The 17,071-nt window shown below is 40.7% G+C and overlaps 1 protein-coding gene across 5 annotated transcripts in view; it reads left to right on the top strand.

Moving 5' to 3' along the window:
* Positions 1–17,071, top strand: part of Strip2 (striatin interacting protein 2) — a 42,344-nt gene that overhangs the window by 17,459 nt on the left and 7,814 nt on the right. For 4 of the 5 annotated variants that reach the window (XM_027391383.2, XM_027391382.2, XM_027391381.2 and 1 more), the window contains 6 exons: positions 323–394; positions 3,492–3,566; positions 4,142–4,239; positions 4,704–4,830; positions 7,356–7,456; positions 10,226–10,292. In XM_027391383.2, the coding sequence (XP_027247184.1) occupies positions 323–394; positions 3,492–3,566; positions 4,142–4,239; positions 4,704–4,830; positions 7,356–7,456; positions 10,226–10,292 (540 nt within the window). Of the gene's footprint in view, positions 1–322; positions 395–3,491; positions 3,567–4,141; positions 4,240–4,703; positions 4,831–7,355; positions 7,457–10,225; positions 10,293–10,370; positions 11,123–17,071 lie in introns of those variants that run through there. The other variant, XM_027391385.2, reaches the window with a different exon arrangement.

Below are 17,071 nucleotides of genomic sequence, written 5' to 3'. Positions count from 1 at the left end.
AATGTGGAGTCATCACTCCATACATGTATGCAAGTACATCAAACCTGTCTGGGTAAAGGTCTATTCTTGCCTTTCCCCTGCACTTTAAAAGTAAATGACTAGGTATTTGCTAGTATCCAACAAATATGGGAATGTAATACACAGAAACATTGTTTACAAAGTACTGCTCAGTACTAACTATGCAGATGAGAATAAAATTCTTACTTCTAAAGGTTTTGTGTCTGTATGGGATGATAAACCCATGGAACGTTTCCTTATGAACAAAGAAAGTTGTTGTGAATTAGGTTCTCAACCCTTGTTGATGTTTTCTTATCTTTGCCAGCACAAGTATATCTCCATTGCAGATATACAGATCAAGAATGAAGAGGACCTGGAGAAATGCCCCATGTCTTTGGTAAGTCAAGGGCTCCAGCACAGAGCGGGTAAGAATGAACTCTGTCTGTAGTGCTGTCGAAGAGCGTACATTGTATGTGCACTGACTCAGCTTGTTAGGCTCTTATTGTGTGTCATATAAGACAAAGGCTGCACATTACACTAAAGTTGGGGAAAACAGTTAGTTAAACAACTAAACAAGACCACAGAATGGTAGGTCCCGTGAAGATAATTTAAATAGGATGACATCATGAAATTATCTGTCGACTATTTGGGGTTGGGTAGTTGGGATAGATGAGCTAAGAAGGTGACATTTAACCAAGATCTGAAGTACGGAAAGGAGCCAGCCATAGGAACATCTGAGAAGAAAACATTGCAGGTAGAGTCAGGGTAGAAGAGGTAGTCATAGAGAACAAGAGCAGCAAAAGAAGGCTGTTAGAACAACCCATGGGTAAGAGGTGAAGTTGTGGAGGTGACTTCAGACAAGTGTCCTGAGGGCACATTGTGTAGGACCTGTTAGCAGAGGTAGGGAACTTGAAGCTGACCCACAGCACAAAGGGAAACCTTCGGAGATTTTAAGCAGAGGAAAGATTTTGATCTTTGGTTTTAAAAAACACTATTTACTAAGCAAAGATTGGACCAAAGAAAGAGGGGAGGCATTAGCTCATCTCAAAACAGGTAAACTGGAAATTGAAAGTATGACTAGAGTCATAAAGTAGGTGAATTGGGGTTATATTTTGAAAGTATTGCTGACAGGACTTGCAGTTCAATTTGATGCTTATCAAGAGGCAAAGAGAAGAATCAAGAATAAGCGTCACCTGGAAAATAGGAGGAATACAAAAAATCATGTTTGGTCATACTAAAGTTTAGGTGTCTATTAAATACTTGGGAAGAGCTGTTGGGAAGTTAGATATATAGGTCTGGAGTTCTAGGCTTGGAGAAATTTGAGTCATTGATTTGTTACAATGTTAAGGACTGTAGAAAAGGCTAAGAGAACCCAAGGGAGCAGGCAGAGGCAGAAGGGGATGGAGCCCAGGAAAGTCCCTGGGACATACCAATGGATTGAGGGTGGGATGAATCAGGAAAGAAACCACAGAAAAGTAAGAAAAACACTCAACGAAGTGGAAAAAAATCTAGAAGTATGATACCATAAAAACAGTCTTTAAATAAGGGGAGCGATCAGCTGGGCCAAATGCTGCTGATAGGTGGCATATGATAAGAACAGAAGTGCCTATTGGATCGGGCAGCATTAAGATAATTGGTGCCTTGGTTAAGAATGATCACAATGAAACAGCTAAAAGTCTGTTATGAGTACATTGAAAAGGAATGTGAAGAAAAGAAGTAGACAGCCACCAAGTGTTGTAAAGAAGGGGAGAAAAAATGGGATGTAGCTACAGGAAAATGTGGAATAAAGAGAGATCATCATGCCAAAACATAAAAATTTAAGGTGTTTGTGTAATCCCAGTACTTGAGTGGCAGAGGCAAAAGGGTCATGAGCTCACGCTCATCCTCAGCCACTTATTTAGTTGGAGACCAGCCTGGGCCACTTGAGATCCCGTTTGAAAAAAAAAAAAAAAAGAAAAGAAAGAAAAAAGTGATCTAACAGAGCAACTAACTCAAGATCTAATAGATTGTACCAAGAGAAAGGAAAGAGTATGTGGGCTGGAGAGATGGCTCAGAGTACTTTCTGTTATTCCAGTGAACCGGAGATCAGTTTCTAGTGCCCACATGGCAGGTTACATCCACCTGTAACTCTAGCTCCATGGGAATCTATGGTGGTTTGAAAGAAAATGGCCCCCCAAAAGGAGAGGCACTATTAGGAGGTGTTACCTTGTTGAAGTAGGTGTGACCTTGGAGGAAGTGTGTCACTGTGGGAGTGGGCTTTGAGGTCTCTTTTGCTCAAGCTTTGCTCAATGTGATACTCAGTCTACTCCCTGTTGCCTTCTGATCAACATGTAGCCAGAACCATTCTGCCTGCATGCTACCATGCTCCCCACCATGGTGACAATGGACTAAACCTCTGAACTATAAGCTTTCACATCAGCTAAATGTTTTCCAGATCTGGTATTCCAAAGATGTAGTATGTCTATCTGACAACTCTCTCTTGGTGTGAAGCAGAGCCAGCAACTTAAGGGTGTTTGTTGAAAAGAGAGAAGGTAGTAAGCCTTGTGGGGAGCAGGAAGGTACACATGCTAAGATCACCAGGCTCTCTTGAATGCCTATCAAGACTTGTATCCATTGGCCCAATTATTCCCCTTTGCCTCCAAGTCTTATGGCAGACTATTACCCTGAAATAGGGGTTCTCACGGGAAGAAAGACTGCATTAGTCAAAGATTTCAGTGAGGCCTGGGCTGCCTCTTGAGCATCTGAGACCCGTGCCTCCCTCATTCTGATAAAGGGATTCATTAAGGTCATGAAGAAGATTCGATACACATGGTGCTCTTAGAAAAAAAAGAAATGTTGATGAGGATACTGGAGAGAGGGGAAAATTAGTTTACAACCCTTTAAAAGCTTCCTTGCAGCAGGGCGTTGGTGATGCACAGCTTTAATCCCAGTACTGGTGGGGGGCGGGAAGGCAGGAGGATCTCTGAGAGTTCAAGGCTAGCCTGGTCTACGAAGTGAGTTCCTAGATGGCAGAAAAACTCTGAAGTGCTTGGTTGATCTCTTGATTAACTCCATGGAAGTGCCTCTGAGTGTGGTATCTTAACATGTCAGGTATATTTACAGCCTCGGTTAACCCCATGTGTATCTAGAGAGATTTTGTGTATGTGTACCAAAGCAGTGGTCTAAGCTAATTCTTAGGTTGGAGTGCTGACTCCTGAATGACCATGTGACATGGAAAGAGTGATTAGTTGCAGATAACAGGAAAACTAGACTCAGCAATTGTTGTGGAAAAAAGACATCAAAGACCATCTAAGCAAGCTCAAACCAAAAGACTAGAGCCTAAAGAGGAATGGTCATTCATCCAAAACCATATAACGAATCATTACCACGGTTAGGATAGCATGCTACGGTGACTCCCAGTGCAGTTCTCTGTTTGAGCTACCCTCACCAACCAACAGCATGTAACCTTTAGCAACCTGGCAAGTAGCCTGGGTAAACTGTGCTTTTTGCCATAGGGAGAAGAGGTGGTACCAGAAACACCATGTGAAATCCTCTACCAGGGCATGCTGTACAGCCTTCCGCAGTACATGGTAAGGCACAGGCTGGGCCAGAGCTGCCCTCTTCCACTAAGAGGGATAAAGAATTCTCAGCTTCCCTTGTGGCTCCTCTGAAGGTGCCATTCTCCCTAGCCTTTCTAACAGGGTCAGGGCTGCAGAATGAAGTAGGGTCCAGATATGATGTATCAGGGCCTTTCCCCTAGCTAATTACCCCTATCATGCGTTCTGCCATTGTCTGCCATGTCTTTGGTAGCCTCTGGATAGGAATGGTGATGATGCTGATAGGGTTAGAGGAAGAAAAGGAAGGGAGGATGACCGGTTTCTCTCTCCCACTTATTTCTCTGCATTGCCCTTCCCACTTGGTTCCTTCTACGCTCCCTTTAGAAGAAGCAGCACTGAAGCAAAACAGCCTATAAGCTTGCTTTGGCCTCACAGACAAGCCTCAGGATAAATTCTTGTTTGCATTCCTATATGCTGGCAAGGCTTAGTTACTGAAGGGAAATCTTAAAGGCTTTGGAATACTTTTCACTGGGTTAGAGGTTTGAGAGAACCTCTATCTTGCTGAGTGGGATAGACAAAGGTGGGTTTCTTCTTTTTCCATCTCCCAGATTGCTCTGCTTAAGATTCTACTGGCTGCAGCCCCCACCTCCAAGGCTAAGACAGACTCTATCAATATCCTAGCAGACGTCCTGCCTGAAGAGATGCCGTGAGTGCTCCCACGGGGGCAGCTGCTCAACACTAGTGTCTTGTCTTCAGGGCCTCTCTGTCCCACCGCACTTTGTTGACACTTACAGGAATTGTCTTCAAAGTAATCTCTCCTTTTCTGTGGGTACCTCCCACCCCCTGCAGGGCCTTCTATTGAACTCTGTGTAACTCAGAACTAGGTAACAGGTAACCTCAGTGCTGGTGACTAGCTGCCACATATATGGGTAGGCAGCACCAAGGCAAGCTTGCCAGAGAGAGGACATGTCAACAAAGAAATCATGGAAGCTTTTTCTTGGACAGATTTCTAAATGGGAACTCCAGAGGTTTTCCTAGCACAGAAGTTCAAGCTTCCTAAGTTGTGACCCTCATATGTATGTATCGTGTCTAGCTCAAATACCTGGGTCTTTCCTTGTAGGCCTCCCTCGCTCATCACCTTTATACCAATGCTTCCTCTCTTGCTTGCAGCATAACTGTTCTCCAGAGCATGAAGCTGGGCATTGATGTGAACAGACACAAGGAGATCATCGTAAAAAGTATCTCTGCCCTGCTCCTTCTACTTCTCAAACACTTCAAACTCAACCATATCTACCAGGTGAGCAGGTAGAATAGAAGAGCTGTGTCACAAGCTTAAGTATTCCCCGTGCCCTAGAGAGGCGACACAAGAACCCTTGTACTGCTGAGCACTATTTGGCCTTCCCCTTGTCCCCTATTAGGGAGTCCAGCTATTTGTTGCATGAGGACATGGTGAGGACATGGAGTGGGGTGTGGGAGCCATCCTAGAAAGATGCAGAGATCTATGCTCTTTGTGAGTTATCTCAAGGTCTTTGTAAGTTAGCTAGGGGTCCTTACGAATACTCCTAGTTAGACAGAATCAATTCAACCACCCGAGACATGTCACTGGGCCTATTGGCCATGCTTTTCCGTATGTGAAGCACTTTCCTGACATTTGAGATATAATTCTAAATGAGGCACAGTTCAGGCTCTTATGGGCCTTTCAGTCTTGTAACAGATACATAAATGTCCAGTTGTAGAGTGGTGTGGCAAAGGTAGGCACTGGATACTGTAGAAATACCAATTCCAGAGAAGAGGTGACTTTTAATCTGAGTCCTAGAGTGGGGAAAATGTTATCCAGGAAATGGAGTTATCAGGGAAGAATAAGAACCACTTCAAGCAGAAAGGCTAATATGTGAAAACCCGGAGGAGAAAGAACAGTGTATTTTTGGAAACTAATTAAATGTTGCCAGAGTTGTGCCCTGGAGTGGGGATAGATGTTCTGGTAATACATGGAGCACAGTGGTTGGCAGGTGTCATATATCTGAGAGCACACAATTATGGAATACCTCTGATGTGCTTGACATCCTACCAAGTTTCTGTGAGCTTCTCACCCCAGGAGGCCTCATTTTATTCCTGGTTTTTTGGGTTGTTTTTTTTTTTTTTTTTGAGGGGGACCTGGGGTCTTTTTGTTTGTTTTCTGTTTTCTTGCTCATTTTTAGTTTTGTTGTTGTTGTTTTGAGACGGAGTCTCATTATGTAGACCAGGCTTGAACTCAGAGAGCTGCCTGTCTCTGTCTCCTGAATGCTCCAGCCTATCCCTATTTTGTAGGTGAAGAGACTAGAGTTAAAAGTCAAGACCTTGCTTTGCTTTCCAGCAGGACATTGTTTTCCTTGGGCCTGTGGACATTACCGAGATACAGGGACAAGATGAGGACAAGTAAATAGATGCTTCTTCTTTAGGGAAAGCTTGGGAATTGGAAGCCTTCTCGTTTCTTCCCTGAGACTTTACCCCATTTTCCACCTAAGCACTCAAAATAAAGCCTGATGTAAGAGTCAGTCATCAGGCCAGGCGTTGGAGGCACACACCTTTAATCCCAGCACTTGGGAGGCAGAGGCAGGCAGATCTCTGTGAGTTCGAGGCCAGCCTGGTCTCCAGAGCCAGTGCCAGGATAGGCTCCAAAGCTACACAGAGAAACCCTGTCTCAAAAAACCAAAAAAAATAAAAAAGAGTCAGTCATCAGTGTACAGGGAAGAGCCCTGAAAGGTCATGTGTTTGCTGGCAGTGTTTGCTGAGCAGCATCGGGATTGAAAAAAAGCAGAGTGGTTAGGAGACACTACTCCCTCTTTCCACTGGAATGTGTGTTTCTCAATGCTTCTCTTGGTGGGCAGTACATACATCTGAGGGATGTCCTGATGGGCCGTTGCCCCAGTGTATGTCAGTGTGGGTGAGCCCTGAAAGAGACTGGGCATGGCTCAAATTTTAAAACGTCCCATCTTTTGTTATTAGTAGGTATGCACTGGTTCCTTTGTCTGGGGCTTCAGAAAATGCCTTTGGTTGGCTTCCAGGGAGAAAATATTGAATAGAAGAGAGAAGTGGTTAAGGGACAAACTGACTCCCCATCTCCAACCACATATTCAGGACCAGAAAGCAGCTTGCCTTTCTGACATGAATACCTCTTGCTGATGACACAGAGATAGAGGTTTAAAACCCATAGTTCTCTGCCTTTTCAGCCTTGTTTCTGTACTATCCCAGCATTCTAAGTTCCTAATTTAGGGGCAATTTTTTTTCTTGGTGCTTCTCAGTGCATAATAAACAAAATCCAGGGTGACTAACTATTCTAAGTATTAGAGATAACCTCATATTCTGGACAGTCTACTGAAACCTACATTCCAGTGGTTACTGTGGGCTGTCTCCAGCCTGATGCCAGCAGTTGCTAAGAGTTAGTTGCACCTGTCTCTTTTATATCAATTCCAGTTGAAACATTATGAGCCAGAGGTTTGGTATGGAAACCAGCTCCCTCGGGGAGACTTTGTTTCCCCTTGAGCTTAGGAGCAAAACTCCCAGCAATTCTTGCTATTTATTTGAGCTATGTTTTCTTTCTAGTGTGTTTAATATGTGGTTTTGGTCAAGAACTTGTAGCATCCACTGCAGATCGGCCTGCATGTAAGACAAGCTGCCTGAAGATGAGTGTCCCCATTTCAGAGACTAACAGACTGATAACACAGTAGACAGCAGATATTCTTGGGAATAAATGTTATATTTGCATTTCCCTGTCTTTCTTCATGCATGTTTTATATCTTCCCCCAAATAAGTAAACTTTTCTGCTTTGATCTTTTAATTCAGTTTGAATATGTGTCACAACATTTAGTATTTGCCAACTGTATCCCCTTGATCCTGAAGTTCTTCAATCAAAATATCCTGTCCTATATCACTGCCAAAAACAGGTACAGATTCTGAACAGACTTCAGGGTCTACTTGGGATGCTTAAGAAAGTTCCTCCATGTCTGCACCTTCCATTTTCTCTGGTGTCCTTAGTTCCTCCTTTCTTAGAGATTTCCCTGTTGGGTTCAATTTTCTTGAAGTCTTCACTGATGGGAATGTGTGAATTTTCCTCTTTGAATAGATTTTATATATTAAAAATAATTTCAAAGCTGAAGAATATTTTGAAATGAAGCTACAAGATGAAATTTCTGTGATGAAAGAACCTAGGAGGCCTTTGTGTTGTGCAGCAGCCCTTTTGTCTGCAGCTCTGCTCTTTTGAACTCATAAGCTGCTGTGACTGGAACAGTTACACTGCTTTGTAAGCAAAAAGAATTATAGAAAATTCATAATGATGAGAGTGCTGAACCCTAACCACCAGACCCCCAGGGGAGGTTCAAAAATCTGTGGTCAAAGGTAAACAACAGACATCTACTTGGGTAGATCAATTTGTAATTTAAAATATATTTTTAAACTTGTTACTTTTTAAATGTTTATGTTCATGCATGGGTATGGGTGCACACATGGCAAGGCATGGGTGTGGAGGTCAGAAGACAACTTGCAGGAAGAGGTTCTCTTCTTCACCCCAACTGTCCCAGGGAAAAAACTCAGGTTGTTGGTATTGCCATTAGGAGCTGAGCTATCTTGCCAGCCCAAAGTATGGTAATTTTACATTCATAATTCCACTTAATCTTGGCAATGCTAAGAGATAGTACAAGTTTTATTCTCATCTTGCCAGTTAGGAGACAAAGTCTGAGAGGTGAATTGGTTTTCTCAAGAATAACAAGATTATGAACCTTCAAAGATAGATCAATCAATAAAGGGCCACACAAGCATGAAGACTTGAGTTCTGATCCCTGTAGCCCATATAAAAGGTGGAGACCGATAGATCCATGAAGCTCACTGGCCAATCAGCACAGACAAACATTGAGTTTCATGTTAATTGAAAGACCCCATCTCAAAAAGTAAGTAGAGAGTAATTGAGGAAGATACCTGACATGAACCTCTGGCCTCCACATGCATGCATCCATACATGCATGTCCATCTGCACACCGACATACGATACACCACACATACAAGATTAACATGATCAACCTTTTAGGTAAGAACACAGGCTTTTCGTGAATACAAATTGCTTTCTATTCCTCCAGCCAATCTGAGACTGGGGGATTGTAAGGCAGATCCTTATTCTTTAATTTGCTTCTACAAGAACTGGTATAGTGTTATTCAGTAGAGTTTTCCAGAATTCCTTACCAGAGTCCCTAAACAGACAAAGACTGATGTCTTACTTGGGGTGGCTAGAGAGGGAACTGGGTAGGGGGAGTCTCATGAGTCAATCAGTACTGCTTGAAATGCTACCATGGAGTGACAACGTTGCATGTACACTGCCTTTGAAAAGCCTGAAGTCAAGAGACCTGAACGTGTGAGTTCCTAACCAGGTAATTTCAAGGGAGTTATTTCTCTGGGCCACAGCACTTGCCCTTTTAAAATAAAGTAGACTACCTCTTTGGACTATATCACAAAGCTAAAAGTTAGTTCACTGAGCACTGAGAACAAACTCCATTCGAGTCTCTGCCCCATTTCCTAGTTGCAGCACCTGTCTTGCTAGGGTTCTGTGTAAGTGGGAGATGGGTAGATAAGTGGATGAATGAGCCAAGAATATCTATCCTAATGGGGCAGTCCAGAGAATCCAGAAGAGTTAATTAGGATGTTATAGGTAAATCCACTTCCCTCTCCTGAGCTGACCTTCCTATCCTACCTTGGTTCATCTAAGTTTTCTTGACCTGGGTTTTGTGAACAGTGGTAATATTTCTACCTAATTGAGTGGTTTGCTTTTAGAAATTTTGACTTTCAAAATGTAGAGACAGGTCCAAGAATGCTCATACTCAATTTATAGCCCTGGCTTTGTGGACATCATTTACCTATCTCCAACTGCACTAGTTCAAATAGATTAGTGCTGAAATTTCACCGACTATTAGAAACAAGAGGAGCTTTAGAAATTAGCTAGCCCAGATTCTGCATTGTACTAGTAAAGGGGAGAGGAAAGAAAAAAACAGCCACTTATTGACTATGTCCCTATTATTATGTGGTACCTTATTTCCTTTCCTGACCTAAGCCCTACTCCCTGGGCTCACTGCAGAGCTTGTGGCTTCCCTGCAATTCCCACTGTTTGGAGGACAGGCATTATTATATATCATTCTCAAACTATTTGTCATGCTATAAGAAGTCGCCCTGTGCCTCAAGATTTCTCTATGGTGGCATTGGCAGCTACCCCCAGAGTTCCTGACTTTCAGAATGATCAGTTGAGAAACACAGAGATCTTATCATCTTCAAATCCACAGATTATTATTTAGTAGAATGTGTTTGGGTGTCATCTTTGGGAGTAATAGTATATTCACATATATACTTAAATGCAGAGGCAGATGCACTTAGGTTTACATATTCCCTAAAGAACCTAAGACAGCTAAGAAGGAAAGGGGCTGTTTTTCTGCTTTTCTTTTTGTATCTACCAAGTGGGAACAGCTTAAAAGAACTCCATGGTTCCCCTGTGACTGAGATGAGACTGGAGTTGGAGTTGCCCAGTACCAATGCCCTCAATTTCAGCTGAGGTCATTAAGCAATTTGAGAGACACGTGGAGTCTGCTGGGGAGGAATAATTCCTGCCCTTTTCAGAGGCAGATGTTCCCCGCTGTTGCCATTTACCTAAAGCTTGTCCTTATCTCTGCATCTTGCAGCATTTCGGTGCTGGACTACCCATGCTGTACCATCCAGGATTTGCCAGAGCTTACTACCGAGAGTCTGGTAAGCAGATGGGGATTTGTGGTCTTTGAAATTGGCTGATGGCAGAGGCTGGCATTTGCTTTTTCTTGTCTTCTCCAGCCCCATGATGCCACGGTTTGGGATCACATCGATGAAGGCATATTGGCAAGGGCTCCCACTCTCGTGCACACACACACACACACACACACACACACACACACACACACACACACACACACAAATCCATCTTTATATTGTGCTATAAGCAATTTGCTTCTCATTTTCATGTTAGTTATCAAGCCCAGCAGTATTTTAGAAAATCCCTTGCCTCCTTGAGGCAAAATTCAGTATGGCTGCTGAAGGACAGCCCAGGAAAAGCTTCATTCTGAGGCAGGTCTAGGCAAATCAGAAAAGTTCCTCTCAATTATTCTGAATTCCCTGAAACTGCCTGGCCAAAAGCATGTTTAAGGTACACCATCCACTTTATCCTGTATTGCCACAGCTCTTCAGATAAACTACCTTCATCCTGTTGCATTGTAACAACTTCTCTGTAACTTTCTCTACATTCTTTGATGGGAGAGATAGTACCAATCTTCTAATTTTGTCTCCCTGTAGCCTAACACTATATCTGGCACATTGAAGACCTCAATAATGCTAAATGATGCTGCCCATGGGTGTGACAGCCCTTCGTTCCCCAACTTTAGTACCTACAAAGTGCTGATTTCAGGAAAGCACCTATGTAGGCCAGCTTGGCCTTGAGCTCAGAGAGATCTGCCTGCCTCTGCTCCTTGGTGCTGGGATTAAAGGGATATGCCACCAGGGCTACATTTGTAGACAGCGACACAGGGAAACCCTATCACACACACACACACACACACACACACACACACACACACACACACACACACACAAAAAAAAAAAAAAAAAAAAAAAAAAATTCTACTACCAATAAAGTATTTAAAAATATAAATTCAGCTTTCGTGGTCTGGATCTATTACTTTTTACATTTAAGAAAGTGATTACATTTTATTTGTTTGTTAGTATGTTGAGTGCATGTGTGCTGCAGCACAGCTGCAGAGAGCAGAGGGCAGCTTACAGGAAAGAGTTGATTCTCTTCTTCTATATGGGGTCCCAAAACCAAACTCAGATCATCAGGTTGGCAACAAGTGCCTTAACCCAATGAGCCATCTTGCCAGCCCCTCATTTTTTCCTTGATAACAATATGTATTTTGTCTCTGTTCCAACTCCATTAGTTCCTATATAGGAGTTGGTGGGAATTATACTTTCATATCACTTGTGGTTGACCTTTTGGGATATGAGCATATAATTGTTTATATGGTTATACCTTCTCTTAAGACTTTATTGTTATCAGCCAGGCAGTGGTGGCTCACACCTTTAATCCCTTTAATTGGGGAGGTAGAGGCAGGCAGATCTCTGAGTTCAGGCCAAACTGGTCTACAGAGTGAGTTACAGGATAGCCAAGGCTACAGAGAAAAACCCTGTCTCAAAAAAAAAAAAAAAAAAAAAAAAAAAAAAAACAAAAACAAAAAAAAAGACTTTATTATTATCAAGAAAGGGCAAAAGCATGTATTGAATTAGTTAAAAGTCTTATTTTAGTCTTTCTGGTGAAACAATAGTGGCATCTGGTGGTTTTGTTTAGTAACCACAGACTTTTCTTAAAATATAAGTGCCTCTCCAGCCCAGTGTGATTTTGGTACCTAGAAGATTTATTCCATATAGGTTCTCAGTATAGTGAATTATTTACCTAAATGAATAACTTCTGTAGCCAGAAAAAGGCTAGTAAGATTTGTTACTGTTCAGGCTCACCAAATTGCAAGTGCAAGAGATATACTTACTGCCTTTGGTATATGTTATTTACTTTCAATAGCTTCAAGCTTTTTTCCATGATTACAAAATTAGTAACATACTTGAGGTAGAAAATAGGAAAACAGGAGTGGGCATGGGTGGATGGGAGAGAGAGGGAACTGGAATTGGCACGTCTAATAAGATTGTTTTTAATTTAAGTAAAAAGGTATTATAAATAAACAGCCAAAAAAAAGAAAATAGGAAAACAGAAAAGTATGGGGAATAAATTTAAAATATCTCCTATCTCCTACATGTAAACATTGCTTATATTTTACTGCAATTAAAATATACATAATCATTTATATAAAAACATTAGTAGCAAACTTTATATTTATATATAAATCTGTTACATATATATGTGTATGTGTTTTGCTTAACATAGTAAATTTACATGTTCATGGTAGGATTTCATTAAACAACTTCTTTTTCAGTGCTATTGAATATAAACCCAAGTACATGCTAAGCAGACACAATGCACAACCATTGAGCTCACCCCCATTAAACATTCTTCAGTAGATAATTAGTAACAGCTATCCATTATATTCTATTATTTAATTTTTTTCTTGTATTTTGAGACAGACATTCTTTGTATAGCCCAGCCTGACCCCAAACTCACTATATAGCTTGGGCTGGTCTTGAATTTAGAATCCTCTTGACTCAATCTCCTAAATACTGGGATTACAAAATGTGCTACTCTGTCCAGTTTTCTGGTACTTAACTTATTTATTAATTACTTTTGTTTTGCTTTGTTCTTTGAAACAGTTTCATGTTGTAGCCAAGGCTGGCCTCAATTTACTATTTAGCCACGATTGCCTTGAATTTGGTTAATCTTGCTGAATTAGCCTCCTAAACACCGGGGTTATAGACATGTACCACCATGTCTGACCCTTATGGCCTGATATTTTAATTTTAATGTATTTTTATTTTACTTATATTCATGTGGAGGTCAGAGGACAACTTTTGGAAGTCAGTTCAGTTCTGTCCTTCCTGCATGTGGGTGATGAGGGTTGAATTCAGGTTATCAAACTTAATGGCAGGCATATTTACCTGCTGAGCCATCTTGCCAGCCACCCCACCCCCATTAGTGTATTAAGATTCTCTTCTGCCAGGTATTAGTGCAAACATCTGTAATCCTAATACTCTTGAGTCTGAGGCAAGAAGATTGCTATTCAAGGCCAACCTGAGCTATATAATGAGACTATGTCTCCAAAAAATGAATTAAAGGCTAGAGATAAAACTGAGAAGCACCCAGGTAGGGTGCTTACCTGGCATGCAGGAAACCCAGAGTTTGATCCCCAACACTGGTGGCACGCACCTGCAATCCCAGCACTCAGAAAGTGGAAGCAGGAGAATTAGATGTTCAAGATCATTTTTGGCTACATAGTGAACCCAAGACCATCCTGGGATATATGAGCCCTTGTCTCTAAATAAATGAAGATTGTCTTCTAGTATTAGACATTTATCTCAGTATATAACTCAAAAAAATCGTTTCACTTCATATCTAATCATTTCCTTAAGGCTGAGTACTAGAAGTTAAAAGTAGAGTTTTTAGGCTAAGGTTTCCTGTATTTATATATGTTTCTGTTTTCTGGATTTGAATAGAATTCAATTCTGTTTCATTTGGAACTCTAGCTAAAAACGTAGTTGACATAAAATAAAAAAGTTAATGGCTCTTCTGTCTTTTTGTTTGTGTTTTTGTTTTGTTTTGTTTTGTTTTTTTGAAACAGGATCTCACTATGTAGCCTTGACTGTTGTGGAACTCATTGTGTAAACCAAACTGGACTCAGATTCAGAGATCTGCCTGTCTCTGCTTCCCAAGGGCTGAGATTAAAGATGTGTACCACCACTTGGAGACTGTTAATGCCATATTTATTTCTGAATTCTTCCCTATTTTGTCACAATGGTTACCTTTAGGATAGACCATATTATAAGCAATTTCCCCTCCCACCTAGTATAGGAAAACCTTAAAATTTCTAGATCCATGTATCTCCATTCAAATTCAGTCTACTAAACTAAAAAAAAAAAAAAATAAAATAAAATTCCAAATTTCATTGAAAGATTATGATGTGTGAAAGCCAGCTTGTAAACAGTTGAAGGCAGTGAACTTGGCCCTGGTATGTTTAATATTTTGCATCTTGGTGAATGGGTAGAGCAGTGAGTAGTATGAGCCATAGTGTATACAACATGATGTTTGATTAGATATTGGATCTTTTATATGTACTCATCATTTTTTACACTGTATGCATTATAGCAATATTATTGTGACATTTGTAATTTATAAGCAAACAAACATGTATTTGGACTATTCATAAAATTATTTTATATTGGGTGTGCTTGATAAGAATATGTAGAAACTACTACTTTAGAGTATAGTGAAATGAGAGCAAAGTTGCAGTCCTATATTTTTAGAGTATAGTGAAATGAGAGCAAAGTTGCAGTACTATATTTTTTGTAGGTCTATTAATTCCAAAGAGAAATCCTACAGGTTATGTCTCATCTTCCTTCCCTTTGCTTACTTATTTGTTATTGAAACAGAGTGGGTCTTACTTGTATAGACAAGGCTCACCTAGAACTTGCTAGGTAGCCCAAGTTGCCATCAAATTCAAGATCCTGCTTTCTTCCCCTCCCAAGTTCTGGGATTGTAGGCATATGCTACCATGTCTGGCTGTCCTCTCCTCTTAATCACAGAAAATGTGGAAAATGCTGTGTAAACCCATTGTCACTGCTGCAAAACTAACCAAAAGAGCCCTCCGATTTAATTTCTGCAGCATAGCATTCAAAGGAGGGATGGATATTACTTGTCTCATTGCTGTGACAAAAAAACTGACTTGAAAGCGGCTTTAGGAAGGGTGGGTCTATTTGGGCTCACAGTTCATGGGTAGTCTTTCATGGTAAAAAAAAGAAAAGTCCTGGCAGCAGGAACTTGAGGCAGCTGGTCACATGGCATTTTAGGAAGCAGAGAGTGATGAGTACTGGTGCTCCTTAACTTTCTCCTTTTTGTGTTGTTCAAGACTCTAGCCCAGTGGTTCTCAGCCTTCCTAATGCTGAGGCCCTGAATTGTAATGTAAATATCTGATATACAGGTTGAGAATCACTGCTTTAGTCTTTGGGATGGTGCCACCCACGTAAAAAGTAGGTCTTGTCACTTCAGTTACCTAATGTAGGTAATCTCTCACAGGCAGGCCCCGAGACCTTGTCTCCAAGGTGGTTCTAGATCCTGTCAAGTTGACAATATTTAACTGCCACATCATATTTTGAACAATATGGGTGTTCAAGTGGCCCACCTGTAGACTAAAGATGAAAAAATAAGGACAAGGTCATATTTCTGAAGTCATGGAACACCACAGTCTGAAATTGTCTTGACCTGGTGTCACTTTTCAGTGATGAGGACATAAGTAGAGTAGTGAAGGGATAACCAAAGCCTATTAAAGGCCTTTGGAAAGTTAGCAGTGAATCAGAATTTGCATGACTAGCCATTTGCAAAGAAATGTTTGGAATTTCCTTTTAGATCTAGGGAATGGAATTTGTAAGTTAATGTTATGTTTAAAAGATCACTAGAAAACTGTTCAACTTTGGGCTTGATTTTTGTTGAAAAAGATATAAAATATGTTTATTTCACCTAAATTTATATAACAAATCCTCTCATTAACCCTCATCAAATTTTTACAACTTCCTAATCCAGGTACTTAAGATGTTCCAGAATATTTCTCTTAGTTTGGATTTTCTTTTCAGAATGTAATCATTGCACTAAGATATCGAGGTGTGTAGCATCCTTTCAGATGCTGTTTAGCCAATTAAAAAAAAAGACTTGGGGGAGAGGGTGGGGGACAGTGAGATGTTCAGAAAGTATGAGCATTTGCTATCAAGCCTGACAACCTTGAGTTCAAATTCCAGAACTCATATAGGAGAAGGTAAGAACTATTTCCTCAAGTTGTCCTCTGGCCTACACACACACACTCCTATAAAACAAATAAATGTAAAAAAGTGTAAAAGGTTTTTTTTTCTTGTCAAGAATGGTGGTACATATCCATAATCCCAGCATTCAGTAGGCAGAGGCAGGAGAATTGCTACATGCTTAGGGCCAACATAGACAACATAATGAATTTCACACCAGCCCAGGCTGCACAGTGAGACGATGTATCCAAAAATCAAATTAAGTAAAATTTTGTTCTGATATTCATCATCACTATTTCAAACCAATAGTACCTTTAGTGTTATTGTTTCCTTAACATGTATATAATGTGAACACAATATTTACATCCATTTTCCATGAAATATTTATAGAGAGGAAAGTCCATAAATGAATCCTTTTTAAGCATTTTATCATTTTTCCTCTTGGTCACAATTTCTATAGTAGGTTCCTCAGATGTAACTGAGTCAAATGTAGTTTACTAAATTACCCTAGGTGGGTGGTCTTGAAAGTTTCTTCTTTACCAACTCACTCCACATGAGAACCATTCTCCTTTATGTCTATATCTAGGTCCTTTGTCTAGCAGCAACTTGTTGGAAACCCGCATGGTAAGGGAATTGTCCTCTAGTGATATGGAAAAAGAAAATCTGAAATGTGGCTTCATTTTCAGTTGTGTGAGCCACAATAAAGAAAACGATGAAGAATCGTTCACCAAAACATAGTTTTTAATTTGCAATCATTACGTATTAAGACCTGGTTGAAGGGAAAAGATTATTTTAGTAAGTGCAGGGTAGACATGGCATGGGAAAAGAGCACAAAGCGAAAGGGTAGGAATAGGATGACAGACCTAGTTTGCCTTTTGGACCTAGATCTTGAGCAGTTTTCCTATAGGCTGGAGAAACCTCATCAGTAGAAGGGTCATCAATGGGTGCTAGACTTGCCTTGGGCGTTTCAATCTCTACATTCATTATAGAACATTAAGTTAATGGTGATGTTGGCTTCTTGGTGCAATCTGAAAGTAAGAATCATTACTGATGCACTTCAG

Source organism: Cricetulus griseus (genome assembly GCF_003668045.3).
Source record: "Cricetulus griseus strain 17A/GY chromosome 1 unlocalized genomic scaffold, alternate assembly CriGri-PICRH-1.0 chr1_0, whole genome shotgun sequence".
NCBI classification, from domain to species: domain Eukaryota; kingdom Metazoa; phylum Chordata; class Mammalia; order Rodentia; family Cricetidae; genus Cricetulus; species Cricetulus griseus.
The sequence above is the reverse complement of the archived record's forward strand: the minus strand, read 5'-3'. Positions and strand labels throughout refer to the sequence as shown.